The 17,642-nt window shown below is 43.4% G+C and overlaps 1 protein-coding gene across 2 annotated transcripts; it reads left to right on the top strand.

Moving 5' to 3' along the window:
- Nucleotides 1-983: 983 nt before the first annotated feature.
- Nucleotides 984-17,144, top strand: tnpo3 (transportin 3). 2 transcript variants are annotated; one of them, XM_068734074.1, is made up of 24 exons: nt 984-1,226; nt 3,109-3,309; nt 3,942-4,015; nt 5,312-5,468; nt 5,816-5,959; nt 6,098-6,273; nt 6,562-6,700; nt 7,240-7,386; nt 7,579-7,686; nt 8,875-8,966; nt 9,115-9,132; nt 9,335-9,474; nt 10,364-10,555; nt 10,773-10,864; nt 10,945-11,021; nt 11,117-11,177; nt 11,404-11,544; nt 11,701-11,817; nt 11,950-12,044; nt 12,507-12,663; nt 12,758-12,925; nt 13,007-13,119; nt 13,926-14,009; nt 16,271-17,144. In XM_068734074.1, the coding sequence occupies exons 1-23, from the start codon at nt 1,107-1,109 to the stop codon at nt 13,984-13,986; spliced, it is 2,790 nt and encodes a 929-aa protein (XP_068590175.1). In that variant the 5' UTR covers nt 984-1,106; the 3' UTR covers nt 13,987-14,009; nt 16,271-17,144. The 2 variants fall into 2 exon arrangements, with proteins under 2 accessions (XP_068590175.1, XP_068590176.1); XM_068734075.1 differs by lacking the exon at nt 9,115-9,132 and having other exon boundaries at nt 16,271-17,143.
- Nucleotides 17,145-17,642: the final 498 nt, after the last annotated feature.

Genomic DNA, 17,642 nt, shown 5'->3' with positions numbered 1-17,642 from the left:
GAGGCTGTTCTGGTCTTCATAAATTCATCTAGTCTCTGCGGCTGTTCTGGTCTTCATCTAGACCTGGAGGCTGTTCTAGTCTTCATCACTTCATCTACTCTTGGAAGTTGTTCTGGTCTTCATCTAGTCTGGGAGGCTGTTCTGGTCTTCATCTAGTCCTGGAGGCTGTGCTGGTCTTCATAAGTTCATCTAGTCTTGGAGGTTGTTCTGGTCTTCATCTAGTCTTGAAGCTGTTCTGGTCTTCATCTAGTCCTGGAGGCTGTTCTGGTCTTCATCTAGTCTTGGAGGCTGTTCTGGTCTTCATCTAGTCTTGGAGGCTGTTCTGGTCTTCATCTAGTCTTGAGGCTGTTCTGGTCTTCATCTAGTCTTGAGGCTGTTCTGGTCTTCATCTAGTCTTGGAGGCTGTTCTGGTCCCTGGTCTTCATCTAGTCTTGGAGGCTGTTCTGGTCCCTGGTCTGCATCTAGTCCTGGAGGTTGTTCTGGTCTTCATCTAGTCTTGAAGCTGTTCTGGTCTTCATCTAGTCCTGGAGGCTGTTCTGGTCTTCATCTAGTCCTGGAGGCTGTTCTGGTCTTCATCTAGTCTTGAGGCTGTTCTGGTCTTCAGCTAGTATTGAGGCTGTTCTGGTCTTCATCTAGTCTTGGAGGTTGTTCTGGTCTTCATCTAGTCTTGGCGGTTGTTCTGGTCCCTGCTCTTCATCTAGTCCTGGAGGCTGTTCTGGTCTTCATAGGTTCATTTAGTCCTGGAGGCTGGTCTGGTCCTTGGTCTTCATCTAGTCCTGGAGGCTGGTCTGTCCTAGTTAAATGTGTGTATTAGTATCTTCTTCGTGTATCACTAGTAGTTTCTTCTTCGTGTGAACAACAGGTAAACGTTGCTTTTCTTTTGAATGGAGTTCTGTGTGAAGTGCTCCACATCATGACAGAGCGGAACTAATGTTTCTGCCTGTTTTTCCTGCCCGGGAGATGATCGTGGTTGCACGCGGGAAGCCAGTGCGAGATGGCGGTCGACACACAGACCGTGTAGGACTCTCATCAGAGATATCCGCCGCGTTGTTGGTTTAAAAACCTTCCTGCCTTATCTCACATCCCCTGTTTCTGACGTGAGCTCTATGGAGGGGGGCAAACCGAACCTGGCCCTGGTCTACCAGGCGGTCCAAGCTCTGTACCACGACCCGGACCCGGCCGGGAAGGAGCGAGCCTCCGTGTGGCTCGGAGAGCTCCAGAGATCGGTAAGAAGAAAATGGGGAGAGGCCGGGGGAGGCTTTATGAGGGGGGACCGGCGGAAAGGTTCCGAGGTGGTGCTTCTAATGTGGCCCGTTTGGACCGGGTTTAAACATTAGAACCGTACCTGTTCGATAAAAGCACAGGTGAGCTGAACTGCGCAGTCTCAGAGGAGGAACCGCAGGTTCACGTTAGCATCATAGCTAAAGCTAAGCTAAGCTAAATGAATGGATCACAACACACAAACTGTGCTAGCTCTCATATGTAGCTACCTTCATTAGCTGCTACACAAACAGAGAGGCTTTTATTATTATTATTATTATCATCATCATTATTATTATTGTGCGTTTTAAAGACGGAGATTCTTCTACTGTGTTTGTAGTCTCAGAGGAGTTAAAGAAGGCCACAGCTAGCTCCATTAGCATGTCAGGCTAATGTCAGTGTGTTGCATTAAAGTTTAGTCTCTCACGCGATCTAACGTGTCGTCACTAAAGTTTAACGGACAGGCAAAGACTCAAAACCCCAAACTACAAAGAGTACATTTAATATATTATTATTATTATTATTATTATTATTATTATTATTATTATTATTACCACCTGCAGGAGAGAAAACGAAACTCCAGAAATTAAAATGTTTAAAAAAATTAAAACTGACACAGAGAGACATGGAGAGAAAGACATAGAGAGAGAGACAGACAGAGAGACAGAGACGGAGAGAGACACACAGAGACGGAGAGAGACAGAGATGGAGAGAGAGAGAGACTGACATGTTCAAACGTTAAAAGTTTCAGAATCAGAAGCGTTCATTAATCAGTATGTTTCATATTTAAGGACTTTGACTCGGTGGACAATCAACACAAATAGAAACATTTTAACTCTTTTACAATAAAAGATCAAATAAAGTGAACAAACAGATAACAGTACTTTAAACATGTGTCAAATGTATTTAAATACAGAAACATAGAAGGGATGTGCAGGGGAGTGTACCTAACGCATATATATATATATATATATATATATATATACACACACACACACACACACACACACACACACACACACACACTGCTGAGATCACCTGTGAGTGGTTCAGTGTTCCTCACGTGGGTTAATGAAGCTGTGAGGATGAACGATCACACAGCTGGTGTTGTGGTGACGTCACTTTGTGGTTCTGGAGGTGTCACTCAAACTGGACTGGTTGCATCATCGGGGCGTGGCTCCGACTCAGACTCAGAGACTCAGACTCAGAGACTCGTTTCCTGCTGTGGTGTGGTGGTTGTTGTCGGTGTCCGGTGGATCTGGTTCAGCAGGTTCAGCAGGTTCTCGTCCTTTGGTGTGACTAAAGGCAAACACTGTGGCTCTTATACCAGATGATGCTTCTGTTCCGTGTCGTACCTGCACAGGTGACCCCGGTTCACACGGGTCACGGCTGGATCTCATTATCAAACACATCTGGACTGTTGTGGTTTGTAAAGATCTGCGTCTGCAGGATGTCCTGGATCATGCTGCTGGTTTTTGAATGAGACCAGATCACGTGTGCACTTGAATCTGAAGTAGACCAGCGCATCAGGGTCCCTTCAGGTCCGGGTCTTCAGATCAGGACTCCTCATAGACCTGTTGGGACTCCCTCAGGTCTGCTGGAGACACCGATGTTGCTTTATGTTTAGGAGGTTTTGTTGAACCTGAGTCCAGGTTTGAGGCCCGGTGGTCCGACCAGGTCTGGACTCTGAGATCAGCAGTGTGTTGTGTTCTACCAACAGAAACCATAGAAGAAGAAGAAGAAGAAGAAGAAGAACACCAATAACATAGAAACACAATAGAATAAATATTAATAATAAGGTCTGCTGTGGGCCGCTCCGGTGTAGTGACATCACTTCCTGTCCTCCAGATGTACGCGTGGGAGATCTCAGATCAGCTTCTGCAGCTCAAGCAGGACGTGGAGTCGTGTTATTTTGCCGCTCAGACGATGAAGATGAAGATCCAGACATCCTTCTACGAGCTTCCACCTGAGACCCACAATGCACTGCGAGAATCGCTACTGACCCACATCCAGAACCTCAAAGACCTGTCGCCCATCATCGTCACACAGGTAACGCGTCTCACCTGCATTTTGCATGAAACATTCACAATAAAGCTTAGTTAAACTCAGTAGTATAGCTGGTCCACCTTGAGTCCACCAGAGTTGTCGCTGCTTTTAGGTTTAACCCCTTCACTTAAATCATCAGCTGGCTGGCGAGCAGCACAATAGAACTTAACTTGGGTCACCTTAAGGAGTTGAAGCATTTACTGAACCGCCACGTTCACATCTTTAACTCACCGATAGCTTCTCAACTAGCTAAGCTTAGCTAAGCTAAACTTTATACAAAGCTGACAGCCTTACAGCTAGACTAGACTAAACTTAACTTTATACAAAGCTGACAGCCTTACAGCTAGACTAGACTAAACTTAACTTTATACAAAGCTGACAACCTTACAGCTAGACTAAAACTGTTTTGACACATAGCTTGCATCAGCTTTTGGTTTCTAAATTGTGGAGGAACTCTTACAACAGAATAAAAACAAGAAGGAAGCCTTTAAAGTAGAAATAGCTGAGCTTCGTCACACATGAACAGAACAAAAGTGGAAGTCTGGTTGTATTTATCCAGTAAATTAAAGTGTTCTCTAGTTTATTCTCTTGAATCACTTTACTGATCTTGTTTTTGTTAATCTCTTTTTCCTCAGCTGGCTTTAGCCATCGCAGATCTCGCTCTTCAGATGGCCTCGTGGAAAGGATGTGTTCACACGCTCATAGAAAAGTAAGACTTCCCACAACCATACAGCTGAAACTTTTTAAACAAAGGACATGCTGTCAGGAACTACAAATATGGCCAACGGATCAGTCAGTGAAAACGTTAGATCTTTGTTTGAGTCCAAAAACACTAAATGTTCAATTCATTGTAGACAGAACGTTTTACAAAATATCTTTGATCGTTATAGACGTCTTTCACACCTGCAGTGAGGTTTTTAAAGCACCAGAACGTTTATGTGTAACTGTCACACCTGCGGGACGTTTACGTGTAACTGTCACACCTGCGGGACGTCTGCGTGTAACTGTCACACCTGCGGGACGTTTACGTGTAACTGTCACACCTGCGGGACGTCTGCGTGTAATTGTCACACCTACGGGACGTCTGTGTGTAACTGTCACACCTGCGGGACGTCTGCGTGTAACTGTCACACCTGCGGGACGTCTGCGTGTAACTGTCACACCTGCGGGACGTCTGCGTGTAACTGTCACACCTACGGGACGTCTGCGTGTAACTGTCACACCTGTGGGACGTCTGCGTGTAACTGTCACACCTACGGGACGTCTGCGTGTAACTGTCACACCTACGGGACGTCTGCGTGTAACTGTCACACCTGCGGGATGTTTACGTGTAACTGTCACACCTGCGGGACGTCTGCGTGTAACTGTCACACCTGCGGGACGTCTGCGTGTAACTGTCACACCTGCGGGACGTCTGCGTGTAACTGTCACACCTGCGGGACGTTTACGTGTAACTGTCACACCTGCGGGACGTCTGCGTGTAACTCACACCTACGGGACGTCTGCGTGTAACTGTCACACCTGCGGGACGTCTGCGTGTAACTGTCACACCTGCGGGACGTCTGCGTGTAACTGTCACACCTACGGGACGTCTGCGTGTAACTGTCACACCTGCGGGACGTTTACGTGTAACTGTCACACCTGCGGGACGTCTGCGTGTAACTGTCACACCTGCGGGACGTCTGCATGTAACTGTCACACCTGCGGAACGTCTGCGTGTAACTGTCACACCTGCGGGACGTCTGCGTGTAACTGTCACACCTGCGGGATGTCTGCGTGTAACTGTCACACCTGCGGGACGTTTATGTGTAACTGTCACACCTGCGGGACGTCTGCGTGTAACTGTCACACCTGCGGGACGTTTATGTGTAACTGTCACACCTGCGGGACGTTTACGTGTAACTGTCACACCTGTGGGACGTTTACGTGTAACTGTCACACCTGCAAGTTTGCAAATGCTGTTGTCCTCTGTGACTCACCTGTCCATGTCTCCTCCCCCTCTCAGGTACAACAATGACATCAGCTCGATGTCCTTCCTCATAGAGATTCTCACCGTGCTGCCGGAGGAAGTTCACAGTCGATCTCTACGAATCGGAGCCAACCGAAGGACGGAAATCATTGAGGATCTGGCGTATTACTCCAGCACTGTCGTCACTTTGCTGGTTTGTTTCCCTTTTCATCTGCTTCATAATATATAAATATAAACTATTTATTATTATCTTTCAGTTGGCGATCAATCCGTCAATTATTTAAGCGATTATTCGATTAGTTCTTGGGTGTATAAAATTTCAGAAGATGGTGAATAAATCCAGTACTGAAGCAGATGTTTTCACAGCAATATAAAACAGATATTAGAGATGAATTATGAGCTGTTTAACTTTCTAATTTTCACAATCGTGAACATTTAATGTTAAACGATTTAATGTTTATAGTTTATTATTAAGACGACCCTCGTTTCAGACTGAAACGCAGAAATCCTCCTGAGTCTTTTGTTTTTCCTTTTCTTTAGACGTCGTGTGTGGAGAAGGCGGGTAGCGACGAGAAGATGCTCATCAAGGTCTTTCGCTGTTTGGGTAGCTGGTTCAACCTGGGGGTCCTCGACAGTAACTTCATGGCCAGCAACCAGCTGCTCATGGTCCTCTTCCAAGTCCTGGTGAGGTTTAAAGTCATCTAACAGGGTTACAGGGACGCCTGCTTCCTGTTTTTACAGGATCAGCGTGCATCATTTCAAAAGGAGGTATGGAAACAATTGTATACGCTACAACAGTGTTCGGTCTTATGTTTCCCACAGCAGAGGGATGAAACCTCCACCAACCTCCATGAGGCGGCGTCGGACTGCGTCTGCTCGTCCCTCTACGCCATAGAAAATGTGGAGACCAACATGGGGTTGGCTCTACAGCTCTTCCAGGGCGTCCTGACGCTGGAGACGGCGTATCACATGGCCGTGGCTCGAGAAGACCTCGACAAGTGAGCACCATCTAAATTCATCCAGCTCTCACAAAACATTAGATTGCTCTCTGTAATTCATAGAGGCATCAGCGTTACGCTGACGATGTAGCGCTAATAATAATACACGTTATTTATACAAAAGAGCTTTAGGTAGTTGGATTTAAATAATTCAGGATGCATTGAGGCAAATGACATCAGTAAATTAAATATAATACAAAAATACTTTTTAAGATAATAAAATATGTAATAAAAAGTAATTACACTGATCTCATCATTTAATCATTTATGTTTGATTTCTGCCCTCAGAGTGCTGAACTACTGCAGGATCTTTACCGAACTCTGCGAGACATTTTTGGAGACGACAGTCAGGAGTCCAGGCCAGGGTATGGGAGACCTGAGGACACTGGAGCTGCTGCTGATCTGTGCAGGACACCCGCAATATGAGGTACAAAAATAACCACAACACAAGTACATTAACACTACAGCACCCTCAGTACAAGGTACAATAATAACCACAACACCCTCAGTACAGGGTACAAAAATAACCACAACACAAGTACATTAACACTAAAACACCCTCAGTACAAGGTACAAAAATAACCACAACACAAGTACATTAACACTACAACACTCAGTAAAAGGTACAAAAATAACCACAACACAAGTACATTAACACTAAAACACCCTCAGTACAAGGTACAAAAATAACCACAACACAAGTACATTAACACTACAACACTCTCAGTAAAAGGTACAAAAATAACCACAACACAAGTACATTAACACTAAAACACCCTCAGTACAAGGTACAAAAATAACCACAACACAAGTACATTAACACTACAACACTCTCAGTACGAGGTACAATAATAACCACAACACCCTCAGTACAAGGTATGAAAATAAACCCTTCCATTTGATCGCCATGAATTTGTGATACTAATCCTCTTTCCTGGTCTCCCTATTGTCTTTGTTCTGATCCAGGTCGTGGAGATCTCCTTTAACTTCTGGTACCGTCTTGGAGAACATCTGTATAAAATAAATGATGCAGCTCTTCACACCATCTTCAGACCGTATATCCAGAGACTTCTGCACTGTTTGGCACGACACTGTCAACTCGATCCAGACCACGTAAGTCACCTGATCCGATCTACACGGAACCACTTGAAACTGATAAATCATTCAGAACTTTATTAGTCAGATATTAGTCGCATACTTTGATATCAAATCAAGACAACACTGTCACAAATACTGTTAAAGTTGTGTTGGCTTTAGTTCTGTTGTAGTTAAAATGTCAACTATCTAATTGTTGTGACCCAACAGGATGGAATCCCAGAGGACACAGATGATTTTGGGGAGTTTAGGATGAGAGTCTCTGACCTCGTTAAAGATGTCATTTTTCTTGTTGGATCCATGGAGTGTTTCTCTCAGGTAAAGTTTGAATCTAAGGCTTGCTTTCTATTTGGTGAACATGTTGATTGATTCTATTCTTAAATGTTCCCCACTGTTTATTCTCAGTCAAATATTCTACTTTAATAGATTTTCTGTTTGTTCTTGTTTATATTCTACTTTAAAAGATGTTCTGTTTGTTCTCGTTTACATTCTACTTTAAAAGATGTTCTGTTTGGTCTTGTTTATATTCTACTTTAATAGATGTTCTGTTTGTTCTTGTTTACATTCACTTTAAAATACGTTCTGTTTGATCTTGTTTATATTCTACTTTAAAATATGTTAAATTTCTTCTCGTTTGTATTCTACTTTGAAATATGTTAAATTTCTTCTCGTTTATATTCTACTTTAAAAGACGTTCTTTTAGTTCTTGTTTACGTTCTACTTTAAAATATGTTCTGTTTGTTCTTGTTTATATTCTACTTTAAAAGACGTTCTGTTTGTTCTTGTTTATATTCTACTTTAAAAGATGTTCTGTTTGTTCTTGTTTATATTCTACTTTAATAGATGTTCAATTTGTTCTCGTTTATATTCTACTTTAAAAGATGTTCTGTTTGTTCTCGTTTATATTCTACTTTAAAAGATGTTCTGTTTGTTCTCGTTTATATTCTACTTTAAAAGACGTTCTGTTAGTTCTTGTTTATATTCTACTTTTAAAGATGTTCTGTTAGTTCTTGTTTATATTCTACTTTTAAAGATGTTCTGTTTGTTCTTCTTTATATTCTACTTTAAAATGTTCTGTTTGTTCTCGTTTATATTCTACTTTAAAAGATGTTCTGTTTGTTCTTGTTTACATTCTACTTTAAAAGACGTTCTGTTTGTTCTTGTTTACATTCTACTTTAAAAGAGGTACTGTTTGTTCTTGTTTATATTCTGCTTTAAAAGACGTTCTGTTTGATCTCGTTTATATTCTACCTTGAAATATGTTCTGTTTGTTCTTGTTTACATTCTACTTTAAAAGAGGTACTGTTTGTTCTCGTTTATATTCTGCTTTAAAAGACGTTCTGTTTGATCTCGTTTATATTCTACCTTGAAATATGTTCTGTTTGTTCTTGTTTATATTCTACTTTAAAAGAGGTACTGTTAGTTGAAGTTTATATTCTGCTTTAACAGATGTTCTGTTTGTTCTCGTTTGTATTGTACTTTGACAGACATTCTCTTTGTTCTCAGTTATATTCTACGTTAAAAGAAGGAAACCCTTCCTGGGAGGTGACGGAAGCTGTTCTATTCATCATGGCTGCAATCGCAAAAAGTGTAGATCCGTGAGTATCTGAAGATTCTTTTTACAATCAAACGTTCTTTTTCCTTCAGGAGAAAGAAAATATGAAACACATTAATAATATCAGTTTATTTTCTTTTTTTTGACAAATGTTTTTATTGTCTTTTCCACAATACAAAAACACACGACAGAACAAGGCACATCAAAAGGTACACATAGGCACTTGGAGATATTTCAAATAAAGATATCGGTGGCATGTTTTATTGTTGGGTGTTACTGACTGTTTATATTCTATCTCTAAACCTTCTGGTGTGTGGTTCTCTTTCCGTACGATTATTCTGAATCTGTCCGGAATACATGTCATTAAAAAGTTTAAAGTTCAAACTGACTCTGTTTGTGTTTATCTTTCAGAGAGAACAACCCAACGCTGTCAGAGGTGTTGCAGCAGGTGGTTTTACTTCCGGAAACCGTCCATATGGCAGTTCGTTATACGAGCATCGAGCTGGTCGGGGAGATGAGCGAGGTTGTGGACAGAAACCCAAGATTCCTCGGTAAGCAATCATGATTTATTTCAAGATTAGTGAGTGAGGAATCAGAAGGCATTCAATGGCAGAATAAAACAGTTCAATGGCAGAATAAAACTGTTCAATGGCAGAATAAAACTGTTCAATGGCAGAATAAAACAGTTCAATGGCAGAATAAACAGTTCAATGGCAAAATAAAACAGTTCAATGGCAAAATAAAACAGTTCAATGGCAGAATAAACAGTTCAATGGCAGAATAAAACAGTTCAATGGCAGAATAAAACAGTTCAATGGCAAAATAAAACAGTTCAATGGCAAAATAAAACAGTTCAATGGCAGAATAAAACTGTTCAATGGCAGAATAAAACAGTTCAATGGCAGAATAAAACAGTTCAATGGCAGAATAAACAGTTCAATGGCAGAATAAACAGTTCAATGGCAGATTAAAACAGTTCAATGGCAGAATAAACAGTTCAATGGCAGAATAAACAGTTCAATGGCAGAATAAACAGTTCAATGGCAGAATAAACAGTTCAATGGCAGATTAAAACAGTTCAATGGCAGAATAAACAGTTCAATGGCAGAATAAACAGTTCAATGGCAGATTAAAACAGTTCAATGGCAGAATAAACAGTTCAATGGCAGAATAAAACAGTTCAATGGCAGAATAAACAGTTCAATGGCAGATTAAAACAGTTCAATGGCAGAATAAAGCAGTTCAATGGCAGAATAAAACAGTTCAATGGCAGAATAAAACGGGTAATAAAAGATGTTTTGACTGGACTGATGTGATATTGGTAACCTGTGAGGAGAAACTGGACTGATGTGATATGACTTGTCTTTATTGTCCTGACTCTGTAAAGGTGGAGTGTTTATTTTGAAAACCCTGACTCTGTGTTTCCTCTTCCTGTCACAGACCCTGTGTTAAACTACCTGATGAAAGGCCTCAGAGAGAAATCTCTGGCGTCGGCAGCAGCGAAGGCAATCCACAACATCTGTTCAGTGTGCAGAGACCACATGGCTCAACACTTCCAGGGTCTGCTGGACATCGCTCGGGCCCTCGACTCCTTCGTCCTGTCGACCGAGGCCGCCGTAGGACTGCTTAAAGGCACGTTAGTACACCTGTAACACACCTGTAGGGCAGCAGTCACACTATCCCCACCTGGCTGGCTAATTAGTATTCATACTCACCTGTGCCCCCTTGGCAGCTGACCTGGTCATACTAATACCTGACTTTAGTTATTTGTCTGTTTACCTGTACAGGTACTGCTCTGGTCCTCAGGTCTGTCACATCAATGTTACACTTTGTTTATTTACCTGTACAGGTACTGCTCTGGTCCTGGCCCGCCTTCCTCTGGAGAAGATTGCAGAATGTCTCAGTGATCTCTGTGCTGTTCAGGTCATAGCTCTAAAAAAGGTAAGTCACCTGTCTATCCCCTGGACTCTGAATAAAAGCAACAATTTTCAAACAAATACCAAAGTTAAGTTTTCTTTCAGCTTTTGGCTGAGGAGTCTACGAATGGTAAATCAGCTGATCCCACCGTCTGGCTCGACAGACTGGCTGTTATCTTCAGGTGAGTTTACCTATATTCAAATTTCAAAATGTATTTAAATTTACGCAGCAGCAGACTGTGAATAGGTTCATACAATTTGTTTGTTTTTCCTACAGACACACAAACCCTATTGTAGAGAACGGACAGACTCACCCTTGTCAGAAGGTCATTCAGGAGGTAAAACACCTGAGCACGCCTCACCTCACCTGACTTTTTCCTGGAAGACTCATTTGAATATTTACACAAAGTATTTTATTCATTAATAGCGTCATAATCATGTGACCACCCCATAGAGCCGTTCGTATGTTATTGATACGTTTAACCTGTGTCATGTGACTCCACTGTAAATCGGATAATGTATTCAATGAACGTTTCTTACCTGCGTCATGTGACTCACTTCTAGATCTGGCCGGTGCTGTCGGAGACTCTGAACACTCATCAGGCTGATAACAGGATCGTGGAGCGATGCTGTCGCTGTCTCAGGTTCGCTGTACGATGTGTAGGGAAAGGCTCCGCCTCCCTGCTGCAGCCACTCGTCACTCAGGTGAGACTCACCTGGACCCGTTTGTTTTTCTGATTTGTAATGAGTAGGACTGATGGGATCTCACGATCAATCGGTGATCCAAAATTTAACACACCTGTCCATGTGTGTATTTGAAACACACTTTAATTCTTCTGGTTGGCTGTTTGTTGTCATCAGATGGTGAGTGTGTATCAGGTGTATCCACACTCCTGCTTCCTGTACCTGGGCAGCATTCTGGTGGACGAGTATGGCATGGAGGAGGGTTGCAGGCAAGGACTGCTCGACATGTTACAGGTAAACACACCAACACACCTGTAGAATAGGTGCAAGAACACTTGATTGAGTTTTGACTCACAAAAAAGAGACGTTGGTGCACTTTGAGGTAAAATTCAGAAACACTAATCTACTTCCTCTTCCTTCCTCCAGGCTCTGTGTATGCCGACTTTCCAGCTGTTGGAGCAGCAGAACGGTCTGAGGAATCATCCTGACACCGTAGACGACCTGTTCAGACTGGCCACCAGGTGAGTCTGCTGGTTCACCTGAACACATTTATCTACTGCGGTACGTCTACCTGTACGTCCAGCTGTACGTCTACGTGTACGTCTACCTGTACGTCTACTGCGGTACGTCTATCTGTACGTCTACCTGTACGTCTACCTGTACGTCTACGTGTACGTCTACCTGTACGTCTACTGCGGTACGTCTACCTGTACGTCTACCTGTACGTCTACCTGTACGTCTACCTGTACGTCTACGTGTACGTCTACCTGTACGTCTACTGCGGTACGTCTACCTGTACGTCTACCTGTACGTCTACCTGTACGTCTACCTGTACGTCTACGTGTACGTCTATCTGTACGTCTACTGCGGTACGTCTACCTGTACGTCTACCTGTACGTCTACGTGTACGTCTACCTGTACGTCTACCTGTACGTCTACCTGTACATGTGCCTGACATCTACCTGATATCTCTACCTGTTCAGGTTTGTCCAAAGGAGTCCCGTCACTTTACTCAGCAGCAGCATCATCGTTCACATCATCCAGTGCGCCATCGCTGCCACCTCATTGGACCACCGAGACGCCAACTGCAGCGTCATGAAGTTTGTTCGAGACCTCATACACACCGGAGTCGCCAACGACGTGAGTCAACAGAAATAAAGAGATTCAGTCTACGTTAAGACCACACCGAGGACAGGAACATTGATCCTCACGTCTGTCCTCTCTCTCTCTGCAGCATGAGGAGGACTTTGAGGTGAGGAAGCAGCTGATTGGTCAAGCCATGGAGCAGCACGGTCAGCAGCTCATCTCTCAGCTGATGCACTCGTGTTGTTTCTGCCTGCCGCCGTACACGCTGCCGGACGTCGCCGAGGTGCTGTGGGAGGTCATGGTGTTCGACAGACCTGTGAGTAGAAAGAGTCACAGTCGAGTCGGTGCTCGTTCCTCAGGTACAATTTTAAACTCTTCTTCTTCTTCTCTGTTTCAGACGTTTTGTCGCTGGTTAGAAATTGCTCTGAAAGGTTTACCAAAGGAGACGTCAGGAGGAGCCGTGACCGTCACTCACAAACAGCTGACTGATTTCCACAAACAGGTCACCAGGTGAGTCACCTGCAACACAGTCATGTTTAGGGATGATTACTGCTTCTTTTTCCATTACTAAATAACTGCTTTTTAATATTTAAATTATAGTAACTTAAAAACAGGATTAGAATTTATTTAGCCGACAGCGAGGCGTTCAGGTGCACGTAGAGCCAACGGCGAGGCGTTCAGGTGCGCGTAGAGCCGACGGCGAGGCGTTCAGGAGCGCGTAGAGCCGACAGCGAGGCGTTCAGGTGCACGTAGAGCCGACAGCGAGGCGTTCAGGTGCACGTAGAGCCGACAGCGAGGCTTTCAGGAGCGCGTAGAGCCGACAGCGAGGCGTTCAGGTGCGCGTAGAGCCGACAGCGAGGCGTTCAGGAGCGCGTAGAGCCGACGGCGAGGCGTTCAGGAGCGCGTAGAGCCGACGGCAAGACATTCAAGGACCCGTTTAACATTATGTGACAGGTATTTGTTGAGACTTGTTCATCTGAATGTGGAAAGCAGAAATACCGGAGTCCTCGTAACAAGTTGAGACAAATCCTGTGAGGACTTGAACACACCTGAGTTCACCTGAACACACTGAAGGACAACAGAGGAAGGTTTTTATCAGACGGCTTGACGTTGACTAGCTCTCCTCCTCCTGCTGATGTCAACACAGACTTGTTGCATCATCAGGGATCGGCCACTGGAATGTAAATCTCCTAGTTGCATATTATAACCGAATAGCGATGGATGGCATCCTTAATAAAGAGACACTTATTCCACTAACCCAAACACAGGTTCTGTTCCCTCAGTGAAGTCCTAATGTTCATGTTTCCTGTCTTCAGTGCTGAGGAGTGTAAACAGGTGTGTTGGGCCATCAGAGAGTTCACCAGACTGTTCCGATAGCTGCACCCTTCACACAACACCAGGTAACTACCACCACAAGTAACTATTCACTACACAGGTATTCACACAACACGGGTAACTATTGACACAACACGGGTAACTATTCACACAACAAGGGTAACTATTGACACAACACGGGTAACTATTGACACAACACGGGTAACTATTGACACAACACGGGTAACTATTGACACAACAAGGGTAACTATTGACACAACACGGGTAACTATTGACACAACACGGGTAACTATTGACACAACACGGGTAACTATTCACACAACACGGGTAACTATTGACACAACACGGGTAACTATTGACACAACACGGGTAACTATTGACACAACACGGGTAACTATTGACACAACAAGGGTAACTATTGACACAACACGGGTAACTATTGACACAACAAGGGTAACTATTGACACAACACGGGTAACTATTCACACAACACGGGTAACTATTCACACAACAAGGGTAACTATTGACACAACACAGGTAACTATTGACACAACACGGGTAACTATTCACACAACAAGGGTAACTATTGACACAACACGGCTAACTATTGACACAACAAGGGTAACTATTGACACAACAAGGGTAACTATTGATACAACACGGGTAACTATTCACACAACACGGGTAACTATTGACACAACACGGGTAACTATTGACACAACACGGGTAACTATTGACACAACACGGGTAACTATTGACACAACACGGGTAACTATTCACACAACAAGGGTAACTATTGACACAACACGGGTAACTATTCACACAACAAGGCTAACTATTGACACAACACGGCTAACTATTGACACAACAAGGGTAACTATTGACACAACACGGGTAACTATTGACACAACAAGGGTAACTATTGACACAACACGGGTAACTATTCACACAACACGGCTAACTATTGACACAACACGGGTAACTATTGACACAACACGGGTAACTATTGACACAACACGGGTAACTATTGACACAACACGGGTAACTATTGACACAACACGGGTAACTATTGACACAACACGGCTAACTATTCACACAACACGGCTAACTATTCACACAACACGGCTAACTATTGACACAACAAGGGTAACTATTGACACAACACGGGTAACTATTCACACAACACGGCTAACTATTGACACAACAAGGGTAACTATTGACACAACACGGGTAACTATTGACACAACACGGCTAACTATTGACACAACAAGGGTAACTATTGACACAACACGGGTAACTATTGACACAACACGGGTAACTATTCACACAACAAGGGTAACTATTCACACAACACGGGTAACTATTGACACAACACGGGTAACTATTCACACAACAAGGGTAACTATTGACACAACACGGGTAACTATTGACACAACACGGGTAACTATTCACACAACAAGGGTAACTATTGACACAACACGGGTAACTATTGACACAACAAGGGTAACTATTGACACAACACGGGTAACTATTGACACAACAAGGGTAACTATTGACACAACACGGGTAACTATTGACACAACAAGGGTAACTATTGACACAACACGGGTAACTATTGACACAACAAGGGTAACTATTGACACAACACGGGTAACTATTGACACAACAAGGGTAACTATTGACACAACACGGGTAACTATTGACACAACAAGGGTAACTATTGACACAACACGGGTAACTATTGACACAACAAGGCTAACTATTGACACAACACGGCTAACTATTGACACAACACGGCTAACTATTGACACAACAAGGGTAACTATTGACACAACACGGGTAACTATTGACACAACAAGGGTAACTATTGACACAACACAGGTAACTATTCACACAACACGGCTAACTATTGACACAACACGGGTAACTATTGACACAACACGGGTAACTATTGACACAACACGGCTAACTATTCACACAACAAGGGTAACTATTCACACAACACGGGTAACTATTCACACAACACGGCTAACTATTGACACAACAAGGGTAACTATTGACACAACACGGGTAACTATTGACACAACAAGGGTAACTATTGACACAACAAGGGTAACTATTGACACAACAAGGGTAACTATTCACACAACACGGGTAACTATTGACACAACACGGCTAACTATTGACACAACAAGGGTAACTATTGACACAACACGGGTAACTATTCACACAACAAGGGTAACTATTGATACAACACGGGTAACTATTGACACAGGTGTAAACCAGTGATCCAGATGTTCAGCAGCTGTTGTCTTCTCTGTTCCAGGTTAAATCTTTTGTTGACCAACATTCAGAGGTGACGGCAAAAAGCTGCGACTGCAGACAAGGATCCAAAGGGACGGGATGAAGATGATGAAGAAGATGGAGGAGGGACTTTGAATGTGAAACAGGACAAATAACTCTGATGGACTGACAGAGTGAGTTCTCCACCCCGACCCCTGACCTCACCTGACCACACCTGCAGCAGGTGTCAGGTGGGCGGGGTCGGGTCCAGCGGGTTTCAGGTGGGCGGGGTCAGGACTAGGAGGAGTTCACTAAGTGAACTGATGTGGATCAGTCCTGTTGGATCTTCATCAGTAATCAATTGTAGGACGTGCCTGGCCAACAGTTTTTAAGAGAAGATTTATTTTTTGGGACTTTGGTCGTGATGTTTTTTGTCCGTGCCATACAAAGAGCCAAAAGATTTCCCATGATGCTCTTGGCTGAGTGGCTGCCTGTAGAGGCTTTAATGCTGGGATGATTTGGCGTCACCTTTGACCTTTTTAACTTTGGTTGACTTTTAGTTGTTTTTCCACAAAGTGAGACAGAGTGAACTCTGGGTAATGAGACGGAGAGACTGACACCATGACATCATCGGTGATGTAGCCTTGTTGTAAACAATAAACAAAAAACAACTGAAACAACAAATCCCGTCTGCTTCAGTGTGTTAATCGTCTGACCCGTCTGGATGTGTCTCGTTGTGTATCGGGTGTGAAAGTGACCCAGGTAAGTGTCTGGGGTGGGGGTTCTGGACTGTCGGGCCTGCTGGGGTCCTGTGAGAAACCGAGCTCGGAGACTCAAAAGACCGGATCCTGCAGCTGGAGAACACAACAGGCCCGACTGATTGGTCCTGAAGAAGAAGCGGCTCAGAGGAACCTGAACCAGAACACCCAGAACCTGGAGGACCCAGGTGGACCTGGGCCGAGACGAAACCTCAGAGACCTACTAGACTCTTGATTCGTTCGTGCATCATCGTCTTTTCTCTCTTTTATTTTTAAATGTAGGCTACACACAATCAACTACTGTTACTGGACCCTGGTTCTGATGGGACCCTGCACACATGAATAATGCTCATTGTAACGTGAGTCGTGGAGAGTCCTCTCTGTTGCTTCGCTCAGTAATCCGACGCCGTCTGCGATGATGTCACTGTGATGTCATCGTTGAGGCTTTCTGGTCGAACTGGTTCCAGTTTGTCAGTAATACACTAATACTGTAGGATACAGTGTATTACTGGTATTACAGGTTAATACTTTGTACTATGTTTTACTGTGTAATACAATATATTAGTTTAGAACAGTGTAATACAATGTATTACTGTATAATACTTTGTTTTACAGTGTCTTACTGTTATTCTGTGTATTAGAGTATTATAATGCTAC

The sequence above is a fragment of the Cebidichthys violaceus genome, unplaced genomic scaffold, assembly GCF_023349555.1.
Source record: "Cebidichthys violaceus isolate CVI_PGR_0920_01 unplaced genomic scaffold, fCebVio1.0.p SCAF_60, whole genome shotgun sequence".
NCBI lineage: Eukaryota > Metazoa > Chordata > Actinopteri > Perciformes > Stichaeidae > Cebidichthys > Cebidichthys violaceus.
This window is presented reverse-complemented; position numbering and strand designations above follow the sequence as displayed.

Bases quoted from the DNA above. Each gene is read 5' to 3' on its own strand.
- tnpo3 (XM_068734074.1), top strand. From the start codon at position 1,107: ATGGAGGGGGGCAAACCGAACCTGGCCCTGGTCTACCAGGCGGTCCAA. The intron at 1,227-3,108 runs GTAAGAAGAAAA...CCTGTCCTCCAG, and splicing joins TCGGAGAGCTCCAGAGATCG to ATGTACGCGTGGGAGATCTC. The intron at 12,045-12,506 runs GTGAGTCTGCTG...CTACCTGTTCAG, and splicing joins CTGTTCAGACTGGCCACCAG to GTTTGTCCAAAGGAGTCCCG.